Below are 19,555 nucleotides of genomic sequence, written 5' to 3' on the forward strand. Positions count from 1 at the left end.
CTGACTCTCAAGGTTGTCAGCCTTTCCCAGTCCCTTACACGGACTACAGTCTCCCACAGGGCAAACCACTCTTCAGCCAGCAGCAAGCTGCTCACACTCCACCACCCTCCTACAACTTCCTGTCTTGCTTTTTAAAGACACTGCCTTAACAGGTGGGTTAATCAATTGTATTCCCTTAAAGAGAGCACAACCCAAACAGAGGGGAAATATAGAGTCCTTCCAGGACCCAGCCACGGCGTCCATTACATATCCCCCCCCTTTGTTTCGATCCGGAGGGAGGAACACCAGCACCCATCATGATGGTTGGGACACCTCTGTGCTGGCTGTCAGCCACGTAGGCCCAACCTTTTTTCCGGGTGCGCTTCCAGGAACATTCCCCCCAGGATCTTAACAGGTTCCTATATTGTCCTATACTCAGCCTTCCTCTTCTTTTGGGGTCCCTGGGCTTATTCACTTTTCTTGGGGGAACTCTGCCTTCCTTGAGCCCTCCTTTCAACTTACAAATACCCATTTTACCCTTCACCATCTGTATTTCAGGTTCAAAACAGTTTCTCTTGTTACCCATGGCAACCAAATCATTGTTTGCAGAACGAACTCTTAACAGATCACAGCTTTCCGTATCATCAGTGCTTTCCAAATCAGTGTTTGTTAGAAGAAGACCCAAGGAGGGACTACATCCGACGGAACCATAGCACAGCTCCACCTCACCCGTTGTCCAACACTCCATGGGTACCTGTTCTAACAAACTACCCTGACCTAAGCATAAACCATTTTTTCCAGGTGTACACATTACATTGTTATGGCAACCAACATTAACACTTTCTCCCATAGTATCTCCGGGCACCTTAACTTGTACCCCTGGGCCAGTGACAGAAAGCATCTCTGCTACTGCTAAGTCCATTCTGGGCCGTTCCTTCTCATGAGGCCTAGCGGGTAAGGCAGTATCTGCGCCCTCTACTGACCACTGCTCCGCCGCACCTCGGACCACACCAGCAGAGATGTTTCTAGTCATCACATCAGACGGAGAGACCTCTGATATCTCAAGCAGTTCTCTCGCGTGCCTTCCATACCAATCAATAACTCGAAGTACGCTCACAGAGAATCTGGAGATCCTGTGCCAAATGGGTAACCATTGGTCCCACCAATTCCACTGTTGGTCAAGGTTTCCCAGCACTGCCTGTACCACTTGGCTCCACCCATTGGTGCTACGCAGCACCACCTGGTCCAACTGCGGCGGAGATACCCAAGTATACAGTAAGTTCATCTTTACCAACTCTAGCATTTCTAGTAAAGTTTCTGTCATCTCTAAACATCCCATGTCTAAACACCAGAACTTTCTAGGGTCTTCTACCCTGTCCAAGACATGGAGGGGCTCAGTGACTGCAGGTTGAGAGGGTGAGACATTTGAAGAGACCTCATCCTCCTTGGAGGTACTCATCACAGCTTGTTTCTCCCCTGGAGAGCTGTCAGACACATGTCTCACACTTATCCCTTCTGCACCAGTGTTGGTGAGCCTCTGCAGGTCATTACAAGTCACACTATCACTTTGATACTCAATATCATTTAGCTGTGGGGCTGTGGACAACACATCTGCGATGCCAGTGCCCTGAACTGTTTCTTCAAAGTGGAGGGCAGCAACCTTTGCAGGGACCAAGACGCCCTCAACCACCTGCGGGTCGGCGATCCCCCTGTCTGGCATAGCAGTTGTGTCCACACCCTTGTTACTTAAGCTAGCCTTATCCAGCATGGCTAACAATTGTTTGGCCCAGCTGTCCCAGTCCATTGTGGTTCCCTCATGGGTGTTCCACAGCATTGCATCACCTGCTGTAGAAGGCCGCACAAAAACCTGGGATTCATTAGCTTTAACTGCACATTCCTCACTTCTATATACATCATTTTGTAACACCATACTTTTATCAACGTTGCATTGGGGTGATGCTTCGTCACCTAAAACTTGGTGCAGCACACCATTCTGAACACCTTTTTCTGGTGGCACTACAGACACATCCAGCTTTGTATACTCAGCTTTTGCAGGCTGAATTAACCCCTTGCCCACTGGGCTACGCCCACACTCTCTCACTGTGTGAATTAGTCCCCCCTTGTTCCACCAGCATAGCACCAGAGCCATCCTGTGCAGCCTCTGACTCCAACACATGGAGACCCCATGAGACTTCCATGGACAATCCTGTGCCTCTGCCTGTCATGGGAGATCTCCTACTCTCATCACTGGTAGTGAACACATTACCAACCTCACTCTCAGATATGACATTACAAGAAATACATGTTTCAATGTCATTACACTCATCACGTTTAGCAATAGTATCACTTTTGTTAGTACGATCATTAGCATTCTCATTACATGTAGACACAACTGCTGTTTTTGTGGTTTGTTTATGAGCCACCATAACCTCTGAGCGACTCTTCACAGCACCTGCTCTCTGTAAAGGGGCACTTTTGCCTATTTGGGCAGCTCCATAGCTGACCTGGGAAACTCTCTGCTCCAACACTGCAAGCTCCTTGGAAGTTTCCCTGGGCAACCCTGCAGCAGCTGTCACTAGGGAACATGGTACCAGCACTGTTTTGGTCACCCCTAGCTCAATTTTTCCAGCCATCTGCTGGATCATAGCAGGCATATGCAGAGTCCCCATGTCCTTTTCAGTCTTTAGCCCTGCATCTAGTTGGGCTTTATGCTGCGCCTCCCCACTGCTCTGGGTAGCACAATGCAGAAAGTCTATGTCCATTTGTACTGCGGATCTCCTCACTGGACATACTCCCACTTCACTGGATTCAGCATCATAAACTGAAACAGTCTTACCAGTTCCTGCAGCTGGTGTCATAGCCTTCACTTGAGTGCGTTGTCTCACTGGTGTGGTGTCTCCACAGGCTGACTCCCCCATGTGGCCAGGGAGCAAAACTGCAGCCTTTCTGGACCCACTGACGCCCCCTGTAGGTAACACAAGATCCTTGTTGCTAGGGGTAACTGCAGACTTGCGCTCCAAAGCTGGTTGGCTATACCTCATGCAGGATTCAGGCTGATATACTCTCCTTTCTGGACTGACCCCTTGGCCTAAGTGGCCATGACAGAAAACCTTACGTTTCTCTGGATTTCCAATTCCTAGGACTTCCGGCGACACTTCTCCCATCCTGGAGCATTGCTGGCGGCCCATGATACGATGGAACTCTCCTCTAAGAAGGATTTCCTCTTTAAACTTGCGATAGTCATCCTGGCCCCCATCCATCAAATGGTAAACCGACCGGAACTCTATCCGCAATAAGGTTTGCAGCAGTTTTGGCCACCGGTCCCTAGGCCATTTTCTCTTTACAGCAACTTTTTCAAATCTTACAAGGAAGTCTCCCACCTCCTCTGTAGGCAGCATGGGTTGCATATAGTCAGAGGCCAAGATCTCAGCCCCTTGCAGTGCACCCGACTCTTTGCGATTCCGCTTGAACCATTCATTCGCTGTCTCACATGTCACTGGCCCCTTTTTACTGGTCCTACAAGGTGGAGACATCTTCTCAGACCATGCTGAGCTCACTTCTTGGCATCTCCTCCATGACTGGCTCTCACTCGTTGCCATTGGATACCACTTCTGAGGACACAGCTGATCACAATCATTAGTAGATGAGCTCCAGAATTCATCAACCTCCCATCCAGCTTGGTTATTCCACAAACATTCCTGTGACAAGGGGCAATGGGCAACAGCATGCCCCCACTCACTACAACTAATGCAGCGCAGAGGCCTCCTTGCGTCATGCTGTGGCACCTTTGGGCTCAGGCTGCCAGGAACAACATCCTCTTTCACTTCTCCTTTAACTCGGGGTGACATGATCAATTTACCCCAGATCACAGCGATGTCAGACTCAGACAAATTCTCTGGTGTGGCTGGGGCATGTGGTGAAATACCCTCTAGCCACAATAGCCGCTCCCTGGCTTTAGCAAGGATTGCTTCCTTTTTTTGCTTTGACCGTCCCATCCTTGCAATCACATGCACACAGCAGCTTGTAACAGTTCTCAGCAGAGAAAGGAAAAAAAAAAAAATCTGAGGTTTGATTCTTCCTTCACAGGTACACAACCCGCATGCAACACAGTCCATCAAATAAATGTATACGCAATGCTGTTCGCCTGGCTGCCACACACAGCTAGCAGTAGTTCCTGATGCGACTCACCATGGAGCAAGGACCCGGATTCCACCTTCTACATGCCCGCATTCGAGCACCACTTGTAATGTTCGGGTGATTAAGCACAATTGGTAGATGCACGTTTTAGTCTACATCAGGCAGGCGTTTTATGGTTAAGGGCCTGGTAGCCCACGTTTATTATAAGAAAACAAAATATTTAGTTCATCCAGTAATCCCACGCAGGGGTTTAAATTCATTCAGCACACAAATGAACATACCAAGCCACCTGGCTCTCAATTGTCAACAGTTCCTCTGCTTGCTCCCAACAGATTTGTCAACTCTTCCCAGCCCCCTGGACTCACCGACTTCCTTAGTCTTCCTGACTCTCAAGGTTGTCAGCCTTTCCCAGTCCCTTACACGGACTACAGTCTCCCACAGGGCAAACCACTCTTCAGCCAGCAGCAAGCTGCTCACACTCCACCACCACCCTCCTACAACTTCCTGTCTTGCTTTTTAAAGACACTGCCTTAACAGGTGGGTTAATCAATTGTATTCCCTTAAAGAGAGCACAACCCAAACAGAGGGGAAATATAGAGTCCTTCCAGGACCCAGCCACGGCGTCCATTACATATCCCCCCCCCTGTGTTTCGATCCGGAGGGAGGAACACCAGCACCCATCATGATGGTTGGGACACCTCTGTGCTGGCTGTCAGCCACGTAGGCCCAACCTTTTTTCCGGGTGCGCTTCCAGGAACATTCCCCCCAGGATCTTAACAGGTTCCTATATTGTCCTATACTCAGCCTTCCTCTTCTTTTGGGGTCCCTGGGCTTATTCACTTTTCTTGGGGGAACTCTGCCTTCCTTGAGCCCTCCTTTCAACTTACAAATACCCATTTTACCCTTCACCATCTGTATTTCAGGTTCAAAACAGTTTCTCTTGTTACCCATGGCAACCAAATCATTGTTTGCAGAACGAACTCTTAACAGATCACAGCTTTCCGTATCATCAGTGCTTTCCAAATCAGTGTTTGTTAGAAGAAGACCCAAGGAGGGACTACATCCGACGGAACCATAGCACAGCTCCACCTCACCCGTTGTCCAACACTCCATGGGTACCTGTTCTAACAAACTACCCTGACCTAAGCATAAACCATTTTTTCCAGGTGTACACATTACATTGTTATGGCAACCAACATTAACACTTTCTCCCATAGTATCTCCGGGCACCTTAACTTGTACCCCTGGGCCAGTGACAGAAAGCATCTCTGCTACTGCTAAGTCCATTCTGGGCCGTTCCTTCTCATGAGGCCTAGCGGGTAAGGCAGTATCTGCGCCCTCTACTGACCACTGCTCCGCCGCACCTCGGACCACACCAGCAGAGATGTTTCTAGTCATCACATCAGACGGAGAGACCTCTGATATCTCAAGCAGTTCTCTCGCGTGCCTTCCATACCAATCAATAACTCGAAGTACGCTCACAGAGAATCTGGAGATCCTGTGCCAAATGGGTAACCATTGGTCCCACCAATTCCACTGTTGGTCAAGGTTTCCCAGCACTGCCTGTACCACTTGGCTCCACCCATTGGTGCTACGCAGCACCACCTGGTCCAACTGCGGCGGAGATACCCAAGTATACAGTAAGTTCATCTTTACCAACTCTAGCATTTCTAGTAAAGTTTCTGTCATCTCTAAACATCCCATGTCTAAACACCAGAACTTTCTAGGGTCTTCTACCCTGTCCAAGACATGGAGGGGCTCAGTGACTGCAGGTTGAGAGGGTGAGACATTTGAAGAGACCTCATCCTCCTTGGAGGTACTCATCACAGCTTGTTTCTCCCCTGGAGAGCTGTCAGACACATGTCTCACACTTATCCCTTCTGCACCAGTGTTGGTGAGCCTCTGCAGGTCATTACAAGTCACACTATCACTTTGATACTCAATATCATTTAGCTGTGGGGCTGTGGACAACACATCTGCGATGCCAGTGCCCTGAACTGTTTCTTCAAAGTGGAGGGCAGCAACCTTTGCAGGGACCAAGACGCCCTCAACCACCTGCGGGTCGGCGATCCCCCTGTCTGGCATAGCAGTTGTGTCCACACCCTTGTTACTTAAGCTAGCCTTATCCAGCATGGCTAACAATTGTTTGGCCCAGCTGTCCCAGTCCATTGTGGTTCCCTCATGGGTGTTCCACAGCATTGCATCACCTGCTGTAGAAGGCCGCACAAAAACCTGGGATTCATTAGCTTTAACTGCACATTCCTCACTTCTATATACATCATTTTGTAACACCATACTTTTATCAACGTTGCATTGGGGTGATGCTTCGTCACCTAAAACTTGGTGCAGCACACCATTCTGAACACCTTTTTCTGGTGGCACTACAGACACATCCAGCTTTGTATACTCAGCTTTTGCAGGCTGAATTAACCCCTTGCCCACTGGGCTACACGTAGGGTTGTGGGGCTGCGCCCACACTCTCTCACTGTGTGAATTAGTCCCCCCTTGTTCCACCAGCATAGCACCAGAGCCATCCTGGGCAGCCTCTGACTCCAACACATGGAGACCCCATGAGACTTCCATGGACAATCCTGTGCCTCTGCCTGTCATGGGAGATCTCCTACTCTCATCACTGGTAGTGAACACATTACCAACCTCACTCTCAGATATGACATTACAAGAAATACATGTTTCAATGTCATTACACTCATCACGTTTAGCAATAGTATCACTTTTGTTAGTACGATCATTAGCATTCTCATTACATGTAGACACAACTGCTGTTTTTGTGGTTTGTTTATGAGCCACCATAACCTCTGAGCGACTCTTCACAGCACCTGCTCTCTGTAAAGGGGCACTTTTGCCTATTTGGGCAGCTCCATAGCTGACCTGGGAAACTCTCTGCTCCAACACTGCAAGCTCCTTGGAAGTTTCCCTGGGCAACCCTGCAGCAGCTGTCACTAGGGAACATGGTACCAGCACTGTTTTGGTCACCCCTAGCTCAATTTTTCCAGCCATCTGCTGGATCATAGCAGGCATATGCAGAGTCCCCATGTCCTTTTCAGTCTTTAGCCCTGCGTCTAGTTGGGCTTTATGCTGCGCCTCCCCACTGCTCTGGGTAGCACAATGCAGAAAGTCTATGTCCATTTGTACTGCGGATCTCCTCACTGGACATACTCCCACTTCACTGGATTCAGCATCATAAACTGAAACAGTCTTACCAGTTCCTGCAGCTGGTGTCATAGCCTTCACTTGAGTGCGTTGTCTCACTGGTGTGGTGTCTCCACAGGCTGACTCCCCCATGTGGCCAGGGAGCAAAACTGCAGCCTTTCTGGACCCACTGACGCCCCCTGTAGGTAACACAAGATCCTTGTTGCTAGGGGTAACTGCAGACTTGCGCTCCAAAGCTGGTTGGCTATACCTCATGCAGGATTCAGGCTGATATACTCTCCTTTCTGGACTGACCCCTTGGCCTAAGTGGCCATGACAGAAAACCTTACGTTTCTCTGGATTTCCAATTCCTAGGACTTCCGGCGACACTTCTCCCATCCTGGAGCATTGCTGGCGGCCCATGATACGATGGAACTCTCCTCTAAGAAGGATTTCCTCTTTAAACTTGCGATAGTCATCCTGGCCCCCATCCATCAAATGGTAAACCGACCGGAACTCTATCCGCAATAAGGTTTGCAGCAGTTTTGGCCACCGGTCCCTAGGCCATTTTCTCTTTACAGCAACTTTTTCAAATCTTACAAGGAAGTCTCCCACCTCCTCTGTAGGCAGCATGGGTTGCATATAGTCAGAGGCCAAGATCTCAGCCCCTTGCAGTGCACCCGACTCTTTGCGATTCCGCTTGAACCATTCATTCGCTGTCTCACATGTCACTGGCCCCTTTTTACTGGTCCTACAAGGTGGAGACATCTTCTCAGACCATGCTGAGCTCACTTCTTGGCATCTCCTCCATGACTGGCTCTCACTCGTTGCCATTGGATACCACTTCTGAGGACACAGCTGATCACAATCATTAGTAGATGAGCTCCAGAATTCATCAACCTCCCATCCAGCTTGGTTATTCCACAAACATTCCTGTGACAAGGGGCAATGGGCAACAGCATGCCCCCACTCACTACAACTAATGCAGCGCAGAGGCCTCCTTGCGTCATGCTGTGGCACCTTTGGGCTCAGGCTGCCAGGAACAACATCCTCTTTCACTTCTCCTTTAACTCGGGGTGACATGATCAATTTACCCCAGATCACAGCGATGTCAGACTCAGACAAATTCTCTGGTGTGGCTGGGGCATGTGGTGAAATACCCTCTAGCCACAATAGCCGCTCCCTGGCTTTAGCAAGGATTGCTTCCTTTTTTTGCTTTGACCGTCCCATCCTTGCAATCACATGCACACAGCAGCTTGTAACAGTTCTCAGCAGAGAAAGGAAAAAAAAAAAAATCTGAGGTTTGATTCTTCCTTCACAGGTACACAACCCGCATGCAACACAGTCCATCAAATAAACGTATACGCAATGCTGTTCGCCTGGCTGCCACACACAGCTAGCAGTAGTTCCTGATGCGACTCACCATGGAGCAAGGACCCGGATTCCACCTTCTACATGCCCGCATTCGAGCACCACTTGTAATGTTCGGGTGATTAAGCACAATTGGTAGATGCACGTTTTAGTCTACATCAGGCAGGCGTTTTATGGTTAAGGGCCTGGTAGCCCACGTTTATTATAAGAAAACAAAATATTTAGTTCATCCAGTAATCCCATGCAGGGGTTTAAATTCATTCAGCACACAAATGAACATACCAAGCCACCTGGCTCTCAATTGTCAACAGTTCCTCTGCTTGCTCCCAACAGATTTGTCAACTCTTCCCAGCCCCCTGGACTCACCGACTTCCTTAGTCTTCCTGACTCTCAAGGTTGTCAGCCTTTCCCAGTCCCTTACACGGACTACAGTCTCCCACAGGGCAAACCACTCTTCAGCCAGCAGCAAGCTGCTCACACTCCACCACCACCCTCCTACAACTTCCTGTCTTGCTTTTTAAAGACACTGCCTTAACAGGTGGGTTAATCAATTGTATTCCCTTAAAGAGAGCACAACCCAAACAGAGGGGAAATATAGAGTCCTTCCAGGACCCAGCCACGGCGTCCATTACAATATATATATATATATATATATATATATGTAACATGTATACTAGAATATTTACTATTCTTGGTATCTCAAACACACAAACATGTTGGTCTGCTGTCTGCATAGTAACTAAGTTACCCTATTGTTCAAAGAGATGGCCATTTCAAATATAGTGCCTCTTCCTGTGCCACAAGTCCTTGAAATGCTAATTTATGTTGTATCAAAGAGGGCTGACGGTTGTAAATCAAGAGGTAATTAAACAGGTCTTATGTCGGAACTGGCAGGGTCAGAGATCAAAGGAAGTTGCTCAACTTATATAGACATAAAGGCATTGGACGTTTGATGCTTAACTGGGATGAAATTATAACCAATCAGAATTGGAGGCAACTTTGAACCAATGAGGTGACCCTGAGTTCTGATTGGTAGGCATGAGGTTTTCTAAACACATAAATCTAGTCCCTAGAGATGCTAAATCGCTCTCTCTCTTAAACTCTGATGGACTGGACACGTAAGATTCCTGTGTAGCGTATTTTACTTATCTCTCTTCATCCCACTGGGCCCCCCTTTTGCAAAAATGGTAACGTAGGGAAAAACTAGATACTGTGTCTGTATTATTATTATGTCTCTTTTCTTTTCTGTAACCTTGTCTACCATGGGACTTTGCCTTAATATAATATTAATCTTGTGAAAGGATGTGTATGACCATTATAGCAATATTTGGTAACATTGTTGTTTTTAAGGTTGTATCCTCCACATTATATGGGGTACTCTGTAACGTTTCTTTTACGTACTATAGTATGTTTAAATAAATTAGATTGTTATCCTTTTCGCACATGTATCATTCGTTCTTAATGTCATGGTTTGATTCATATAGATAAAAGGTTTTTAATCACTTATTTTATGTATAGGTAAGTATATAAGTGAGCTAGGCAAATTAGACATAACAGATGGTGCCCCGTGTGAGGAAATTTAACGTTTTGGGTGAATGCGATTTCTTGTATGGAAGACAGAGCTGTTTTTTTTCACCTGTCTCCCATTTGAAAACCCAGACTGGCAAACTTCTCAGAACTAATCCTTTGTAACCTTTTTTCTGTATTATTATTATGTCTATTTTCTTTTCTGTAACCCTGTCTACCATAGGACTTTGCCTTAATATAATATTAATCTTGTGAAAGGATGTGTATGACCATTATAGCAATATTTGGTAACATCGTTGTTTTTAAGGTTGTATCCTCCACATTATATGAGGTACTCTGTAACGTTTCTTTTCCGTACTATAGTATGTTTAAATAAATTAGATTGTTATCCTTTTCGCACATGTATCATTCGTTCTTAATGTCATGGTTTGATTCATATAGATAAAAGGTTTTTATTCACTTATTTTAATGTATAGGTAAGTATATAAGTGAGCTAAGCAAATTAGCCATAACAGCTAGCTGCTGTATTGTTCTCATTTGTTTATAGCGCTCACTTTATACACAATTTTTAGGATGACGGGTAGCCAAGCTTAGCAGGGACTAGCTGTGATCTGATTATAGTATTCAGCAGGTGAGGCCAGCCAACATCTATAGTACTCAGTCCTGTGCAGGGACAAGGTCAGAACAGAGCGCCTGTTTCTGGAACTGCAATAAACAAAACAGCTTTGCATGTTATGACTGTGGAACTACAAGTAACATATCGGCTTACTTGCTGGTCTGTAGGACTACAAGGAACAGCTTAGTAGCAGTTTTATTGCTTTAATCTCTGACAGTTGTAATCTGTTTTTGCATTCCTATTCACTATGGGGAAAATCAATTCTGAACAAATGTTTGTTGACACCGGCCCTAATTTTCACCAAAGTGACCAAAGAGACAGGTACGTTATTATGGAGGAGATTCTTCCAATATTTGTGTCCCTCCATATAACGAATCCTATGAATAAAGTACAAATCACAGCCCAGCCTCACCCTGTGTGGGAGGATGTGACCCCTCCCAACTGCATTCTTCTCCGGTGTCAGAGATTTTCAGTTTCATTTCTCTCTTCTGCTGTCAGCGATGGCGTCTGTTAACCTGAGAGCTGAGTTGGAATGTTCCATCTGTCTGAACATTTATACAGATCCTGTAAACCTGAGATGTGGACACAACTTCTGCCGGGTCTGTATTGATCGTGTGCTGGATACACAAGAGGGGTCTGGAGGATATTCCTGTCCCGAATGCAGACAGACGTTCCAGGATTGGCCTGCACTACAAAGGAATATAACACTACATAACATAGTGGAGAATTTCCTGTCTGCTCAGCAAGATCAAGAGGAGTCCGGGGTCTTCTGTACTCACTGTGTGGACTCTCCTGTACCCGCTGTTAGATCCTGTCTGCTCTGTGAGGTTTCTCTGTGTGATAAACACCTGAGGGTCCACAAAAAGTCTCCAGAACACGTCTTATGTGACCCCACCTTGTCCATGGAGAGCAGGAAATGCTCCATCCATAAGAAGATCCTGGAGTATTACTGCATTGAGGATGAGACCTGTATCTGTGTGTCTTGTTGTATGATTGGAGGACATAAAAGACACGAGATGGAGTCACTGGATGAGGCTTCTGAGAAGAAGAAGGAGACACTGAGGAATGTTCTGCAGAAACTTCTAAAAAAGAGCGAGAAGATGGAGGAAAGAGTCCAGAGTCTACAGGAACACAGGAGGAAAGTAAAAGAAAAAGCAGCTGGTGACACCGAGAAAGTCACTGCCCTGTTTAGAGGTCTCAGGAGACGTCTGGAAGACCTGGAGAAGAGATTCCTGAGGGAAATCTCCGGGAGGGCAGAGCGGATCTCCATTTCCACCCGGGATCTGGAAATAAAGAAGGAGGAGCTGTCCAGGAAGTTGCGTCACATTGAGGAGCTGTGTACCATGACGGATCCACTGACTGTCTTACAGGAATCAGACACAGGTGACTTGTGTGATACTGAGGATGGAGATAATGAGGACAGAGAGAGACATGAGGAGCTCCTCCATGATGGAGGGGGTCTGGATGTGGCTGGGATATCCCTCACATTACACACATTATCTGATATAATAACAGAGGTAAATGTAGACTTCTATATACAGGGAGCTGCAGACATATTACTGGATGTAAATACAGCTAATAATAATCTCCATATATCAGATGACAAGAAAATTGTATCCAGGTCAGGTAGAAACCAGAATCGTCCAGAAACACCAGAGAGATTTCAGGATTATTCTCAGGTGTTGAGCAGTCGGAGTTTCTCCTCAGGGAGACATTACTGGGAAGTGGATGTCAGGAGATCAGATTGGTGGAGAGTCGGGATGTGTTACCCCAGTATAGACAGGAGAGGAGATCATTCAGGGATTGGATATAATAACAAGTCCTGGGGTTTGTGGAGGTATAATGACCAGTATGTGGTGATACATGACAGTGATACGATCCCCTTACCCCCCAATATCTTCAGTAACAGAGTCAGGATATATCTGGATTATGAGGCCGGACGGATCTCCTTTTATGGTCTGTGTGACCCGATCCGACATCTCCACACCTTCACCACCACCTTCACTGAGCCCCTCCATGCAGGGATATATGTATATAAAGGTTATATAAAGATGTGTGGGGGGGAATGAGAAGGGGAAGGAAGCCTGAGCACTCGCCACAAATTATCGGTTCTTGTTATCAGCGAGTACTTGACCAAAAGTATCGGTACTCACCAATACAAAAAAGGCATTGGTACATCCCTAGCAAGGGGGATGTGATCCATCTATCATGGAGAGGGATTAGAGCTTCTGTCCATTTTTTATTGCTGTCTGAATCCCATTTAGAGAGAGCACCCCTCTCTATTTGTCCTGTTGAATGTTATCAACCAAAGTGAAAGAAAATCCCAAATTCTGAGTTGTTACCAGAACTTGAATAGAGGGGAAATCTTCCAATGGGGACACTAGTTCTGGTGACAACCTGGGATTTCCTCACTTTGGAGAGATTTCCTGTCACTTCTTGTTTTGGTTATTGAAGAGGAAGTGAAGGGAAATCCCTCCAATGGAAAACAGATAGTAATCAAATACTAATAGTTGTTATAACCCTCCCCCTTACTCTCTCCAAAATGAACAAAAAGTTTTGCCTTTAGTTCTACTTTAATTTTTCAAACAGGAAGTTCCCATATTATATCAGCAATTTCCCTTCCTCGCCCCTTTCCCAGATGTTCTGCCCCTCCTCCTCATGGTGGCGCTATGTCCAGCCATGATCAGACAAAGAGGGTGGAGAGGATCCATCAGTACAGAGAATGCAGTGCAGTCATTGTGATGGGATAGGATATGGTCACCTCTACATCTGGGAGAGGTCACATGACCCCATGTGGGGGGAGGGGACTGGGAAGGACAGAAGTGAGGTTTGGTAGATGGTGGGGGGGTGATGAGCTCCGTCTGTACTGGGAGGACTCATGGAGATCAGAGGAGGGGAGAGGGGTGAAGGGTTGGGGGAGGGGCAGAGGAAGAGGAGCGGTATAAGAGCTCTCACCTTCCCCAGGATGTACAGGACAGAAAAAGGAGATACATACTGCTAATATATCATCACACACTAACCTGTCTGCATCCTACACAATTGTATTATAGGAATCTGTATGGAGGAAGTATGGTGGCCGCCATTGATAACTACTTCTAAAGAATACTAGTTCCCTGGCTGTCATTCTGATCCAATGGCTTCTGTACTTTCTATGTCAGTAACCCGGAACAAGTATTCAGACTCGGAGTTCTGACTTAACTCTGATTTCCTGATCGGCATGATTGTTCCAGGTCAGTGTCCCCAAATACTGAGTCCCCAGGCAGCCAGGAGAATAGCATTTTCAGAAGACATCCAGCAATGGCCCCTCCATATTCCCCTCAGTACAGGTGTAATGGAAGTCACAGTCGGGGAATTTCTTGCTGCTTTGTTTATTTTCATTTTACCCGAATACAAAATTCCAAATGATAATCTATAATGACTTTTGGTTGTTTTATTAATTTTTGGGGAATATTTACAAATTTATAAACTGATCTTTTATGTCACTTTTCTTATTACTTGTATGAAATTTTCATATTAGAAATAAACATTTAATACAGATCTCTTCCATGACGTTGTGTTACAGAGAATTCTGGGCTTTCCAATAAGACAGCCCGGCACTAGCTGGTCACTTGTGGACTGTCTCCCTCTAAGACCCCTTTCACACTGGGTCGTTTTGCAGGCGCTATTGCACTAAAATAGCACCTGCAAAGCGACCTAAAACAGCCGCTGCTGTGTTTCCAGTGTGAAGTCCCTGAGGGCTTTCACACTGGAGCGGTGCGCTAGCAGGATGGTAAAAAAAGTCCTGCTAGCAGCATCTTAGGAGCGGCGTGTATACCGCTCCTGCCCATTGAAATCAATGGGGCACCACAACATTTTGTGGTGGTTTTTAACCCTTTCGCAGCCGCTAGCGGGTGGTAAAACCAGCCCGCTAGCAGCCGAATAGCGCCGCAACTCCGACGTTAAAGCGCCACTAAAAATAGCGGCGCTTTACCACCCACGCAACTCCTGACCCAGTGTGAAAGGGGGGGTGTCCTTCCTCTGACTCCTCCATCTGTGGTCTGAATAGCAGGAAATCAAATTACAATCTTCACATGACAGAGGAAAATGGGGCAGTTGGAGAATTGACTCATCGATGCCACCTGCTGGCTGCACTGGGCAAATATAAATAGTTACCATATCACAATATTTCTTATTGGTCTAAATAAAAAGAAATAAAAACATGTTATAAAGCAATAATTTATAGTCCTAAACATTATAATTGAACAAAGAACATCTGTACAACAACGTTACATTCCCTCCAAGTCTGATTCATATATGGAGGACATTGTTGGATGAAGAGAGACCATCGGTAGTACATTGTCCCCACCGGCCCGGATTATAACTTGGTTTGTCTCCATCCTGTAATGTGTGGGGTCCCCGGTGTTCCTCCAGTGTTCGTGTCTGTATAAGAGCTGAGATATAACATCAGGAGCTCCATGTACTCTGTGTGTTCTCCTCCCGAATTCCTGAGACAGGAAAGGGGAATGTCTTCCTACAGTAAATATTATCATCAGAAGGGGAAGAATGAAAGCAGAGGGGATTTCTAAGCCCTGGACCCGTGACAGGGCTATAGCAGGGCTCAGAACTGGAGATTGCCGTACTCCAGGTCAGCAGGGCTGGGGGTGGGGTGAGGAGAGGGTCCGGGGTAAGTTCACCTTACAGATTTTTCTGTAAAGGTGAACTTGCACTTTAAGCTGCTATAATCCTAAGTGGAAAAAGGCCATACCTAACATCCAATTTATAGCCATCAAGCCAAATTACGACCTTATGTTTGACTATATGGCACAATCTCAAGTATTAATTGGGATAACAAAAATAGGAGTTAGAACAAGTGTGAGATTGAGTGGGTAGTTTAGACAGCGCCCTCTTGTTGGAAGAAATGGTTAAAAAATCATTTGATATGGCCTGTATCTTAATTGTCAATATAAACTACTTATAAAAAGCATCAAGAAACACTGGCCAATATTAAGGAGAGACCACCTTTGGGAGGAGTATTCCCGAGGAAACCACAATTCATCTACAGACAAGCACCACTTTAGACCACACACTGGTTCCAGACATCGGACCAGCGGTGCTCCTCGCAAACGAACGTTGGATGTACTGAGTGCCAGTATGTCATGATCACATAGTGCCCCTGTTCCTCATTCCAGCATCCAGGAGTTGGCTGTTGCTTCCCCCGTCTGTGTTCACCTGTTAGCTGATTGATCTGGTCAGCCACCTGATATAAGCAAACCAAACACTTTATTGCTCACTGGTGATAGAGACAGAGACCTGCATTGTTCTGATCAAGCCTCCCATTTGTCTGCCCTGCTTTGCTGTTAGACTTCCCTGTGTATGACCCGGATTGGATATTGGACTATCCCCTGAACTCAGCCTGCCTTTACCCGAACTGTCTTAGAACCACGCTATCTGTCTGCTAAACTGCAAGTACCTGTTTGCTTTGCTCAGTACGCATCTGCCTTGGAATGGTGGCCAGACACTATAGCATTGTGTATAAGTCCTGGGGGCAATCAAATACCGGTAGGCCTGCTTGTCTTAAGGGAAAGGGGGCTGCTATAGGTGAAGCACACAGTAGCTAGCTATAGTGTCTGACTATAGTTTTGGGCAAAAACTAAATACAGACATAGCGCGTACTCATTAGCAGTACCGGCACTACATAAAAAATATACTTAAATTCATATTATGTAAAAACCATATCCAAAGTATACATAAAAAACAAGTAGTACTGAGAACTCAAATGCTTCAGAATGCAATGTTAGCTGACATGTTTCGTGAGGCTGCTTCATCAGGGCTATGCATTTCAGCAATAATATTCATCTATATTATGTATAAAATATGCAAAAATTTAATTAGAACAATATCAGTACATACTTCATATACACATTGACAATTAAAATATAATTTGATGCAAAATACATGATATTTATAGTTGATAAGGTGCTCACCAATTCCTCGAAAAATCAACATCTAAACAGTCTGACGGATATTTAAATACTGTATTTCACTATACAAGTTCAGTTTACTGTTAAAAATAAGTGTGAAATGCAACACTTTGGTGTGTGTACAAAGATGTCCGCTTTCCGACTTCTCACTGTGGACGAGTGCGGGGTGTAGCAAGATGGTGGTGATGGATTGTCACTTCCGTTACAAATTCTGACGGCCATCTAATCTGAAGAAACACCGGTCCCGGGCACCATAGATGTGAGTGTACTATATAAGGATTTCAATACAAGGAGATGGCTTTTTTTTTTTTTTAAATAAAGAGGTTGCACAATGAGATTATCTTTTGGTTCTTTTATGCTCGGATGTGGATGACCTCCAATTTGGAGGCTTGGAGAGGAGTTACAGGTGGATGATGGTTCCCGTGTACAAGATGGAAGACATCAGAGGGTCACACTTAAAGTCTTTGTGCCGTCCTACTATCCCTTAGCTGACAGCCAGTTAACACTTCAGACAGAAATAGCGTTGTGTTTTATTCCAAAACTGAATTTACTTCTATCAATAGTTCTGTATGTAAACTGCACTATAATCAGAGAAATTTAGATACCCTATCACACTGAGGCAGTTTTCAGGCATTTTAGGCGCTATTTTATAAATAACGTCTGAAAACTGCCTCTCGTGCCCCCCCCCTCCCCCCCAGTGTGAGAGGTGAGTGCTTTCACAACTGGGGCGGTGCACTTGCAGGACGGGAAAAAAAAAAGTCCTGCAAGCAGCTTCTTTGGGTCGGGTTGGGAGCGGTGTATACAGCTTTCCCAAACCACCCCTGAGTAGGGATGAGCTCAGGCGTGTTCGCATGCTCCACGTGCAGAGCCCGCCAGGAAGTCGGCGCAGCGCTGCACTAATCACAGGCAGTGAGACATTGCCTGATTTATGCAGCCGCGCATCGGGGCAATGTCTCACTGCCTGTGATTATCGCAGCACTGCGCCGACTTCCTGGTGGGCTCTGCACATGCAGCATGCGAACACTCTGGAGCTCATCCTTACCCCTGACCATTGGGATGAATGGGCAGTGCTGCCGAAGTGCCCGAAAGCCATTTTCGGAGGCGCCACAACACGGGCGTTTTTAACCCTTTCTTGTGGGTAAAAAATGCCCCGCTACCAGCCGAAAAGTGTTGCTTAACCACTTGCCGCCCGCCATATAGCAAAATGATGGTGGCAAAGTGGTTTTAATATCCTGACCAGACGTCATATGATGTGATCAGGATATTAAGCCGCTGCGCACCCCCGGGGGCGCGCATCGCGGCGATCGTTGTTGCGGGGTTTCAGTCTGACACCCCACAACTACGATCTTGGTAAAGAGTCTCCGATGGAGACTCTTTACCATGTGATCAGCCGTGTCCAATCACGGCTGATCACACTGTAAATAGGAAGAGCCGGTGATCGGCTTTTCCTCACTCGTGTCTGTCAGACGCGAGTAGAGGAGAGCCGATCGGCTGCTCCTCTGACAGGGGGGGTCTGTGCTGAACGATTATCAGCACAGCCCCCCCGAGGATGTCCACACTGGACCACCAGGGACGCCACCAGACCACCAGGGGATGCCGAGCACCAGGTATGCCCCCCTAGACCACCAGGGATGCCAGCCAGTGCCCATAATGAATGCCAATCAGTGCCCATCCATGCCGCCTATCAGTGCCCATCCTAGCCGCCTATCAGTGCCCATCCTAGCTGCCTATCCATGCCCATCCGTGCTGCCCATCCGTGCCGCCTATCCATTCCCATCCGTGCCGCCTATCCATGCCCATTTGTGCCACCTATCCATGCCAATCCGTGCCACCTATCCATGACAATCCGTGCCACCTATCAGTGCCTATTTGTGCCACCTATCAGTGTCTATCTGTGTCGCATATCAGTGTCACTTCATTGGTGCCACCTCATCGGTGCCCATCACTGCAGCCCCGTCAGTGCCCATCAGTGAAGGAGAAAACTTACTTATTTACAAAGTTTTGTAACTGAAACAAAAAAAAAACATGTTTTTTTTTCTCAAGATTTTCGGTCTTTTTTTATTTGTTTAGCAGAAAATAAAAATCGCAGAGTCGATCAAATACCACCAAAAGAAAGCTCTATTTGTGGGAACAAAATGATAAAAATTTAGTTTGGGTACAGTGTAGCATGACCGCGCAATTGTCATTCAAAGTGCGACAGCGCTGAAACCTCATAATTGGTCTGTGCAGGAAGGTGTATAAGTGCCGTGTATTGAAGTGGTTAAACAGCGGTAAAGCGGCGCTTTACCGCTAACGACCACACCGCCCCAGTGTGAAAGTAGCCTTAGAATTACAATATGTATTACATGTGACACTTTGCATATAAGTACAGCGTTAAATATTACTATACAGAAGGTTTATATTTCAGTCACATATCAAACACATAACAGTGCAGTCCAAGTGTAAAATAAACTCTGGGAAATAATAAATAGACTTCCAGCCATTTGTGTATCTAGAGGAACATTTGAAGACCTTCACTTGTTTGCATCAGAACTAAAATGGCTTCTGAGGTAAAAACTTTATGTTGTTGAATAAGAAACTTTATTAACAAAGGCAAGACTTCCTGTTTCATTCCTGTGAGGAACCGAACTGCAATTGCAACCACCAGCTGTCCTCAAAATGACAAATCCTATATAGCTGCTTCCCGACTGCCTCACGCAGATATACTGCAGCAGAAGGACTTGTACAGGCAGAATCGCGTACCAGTACATTGCCCTTTAAGAGGCAGCCGGCGGTGCGCGCCCCCTGGGAAGCTCCGTGAGTTGGGTCGCAGGTC

General features: G+C 46.3%; 1 protein-coding gene across 1 annotated transcript in view; it reads left to right on the top strand.

Annotated features, from left to right (window-relative positions):
• LOC143962438 (uncharacterized) overlaps positions 1–14,317 on the top strand; it is a 76,727-nt gene extending 62,410 nt beyond the window's left edge. Inside the window, exons 3-4 of the mRNA XM_077471712.1 lie at positions 10,948–11,101; positions 11,219–14,317. Coding sequence (XP_077327838.1) covers positions 10,948–11,101; positions 11,219–12,849 — 1,785 coding nt within the window. The 3' untranslated portion in view covers positions 12,850–14,317. The remainder of the gene's footprint in view (positions 1–10,947; positions 11,102–11,218) is intronic.
• Positions 14,318–19,555: the final 5,238 nt, after the last annotated feature.

This window comes from Lithobates pipiens, unplaced genomic scaffold, assembly GCF_037356315.1.
Source record: "Lithobates pipiens isolate NorthernLeopardFrog02 unplaced genomic scaffold, aLitPip1_a1.2 Scaffold_8, whole genome shotgun sequence".
Taxonomy (NCBI): Eukaryota; Metazoa; Chordata; class Amphibia; order Anura; family Ranidae; genus Lithobates; species Lithobates pipiens.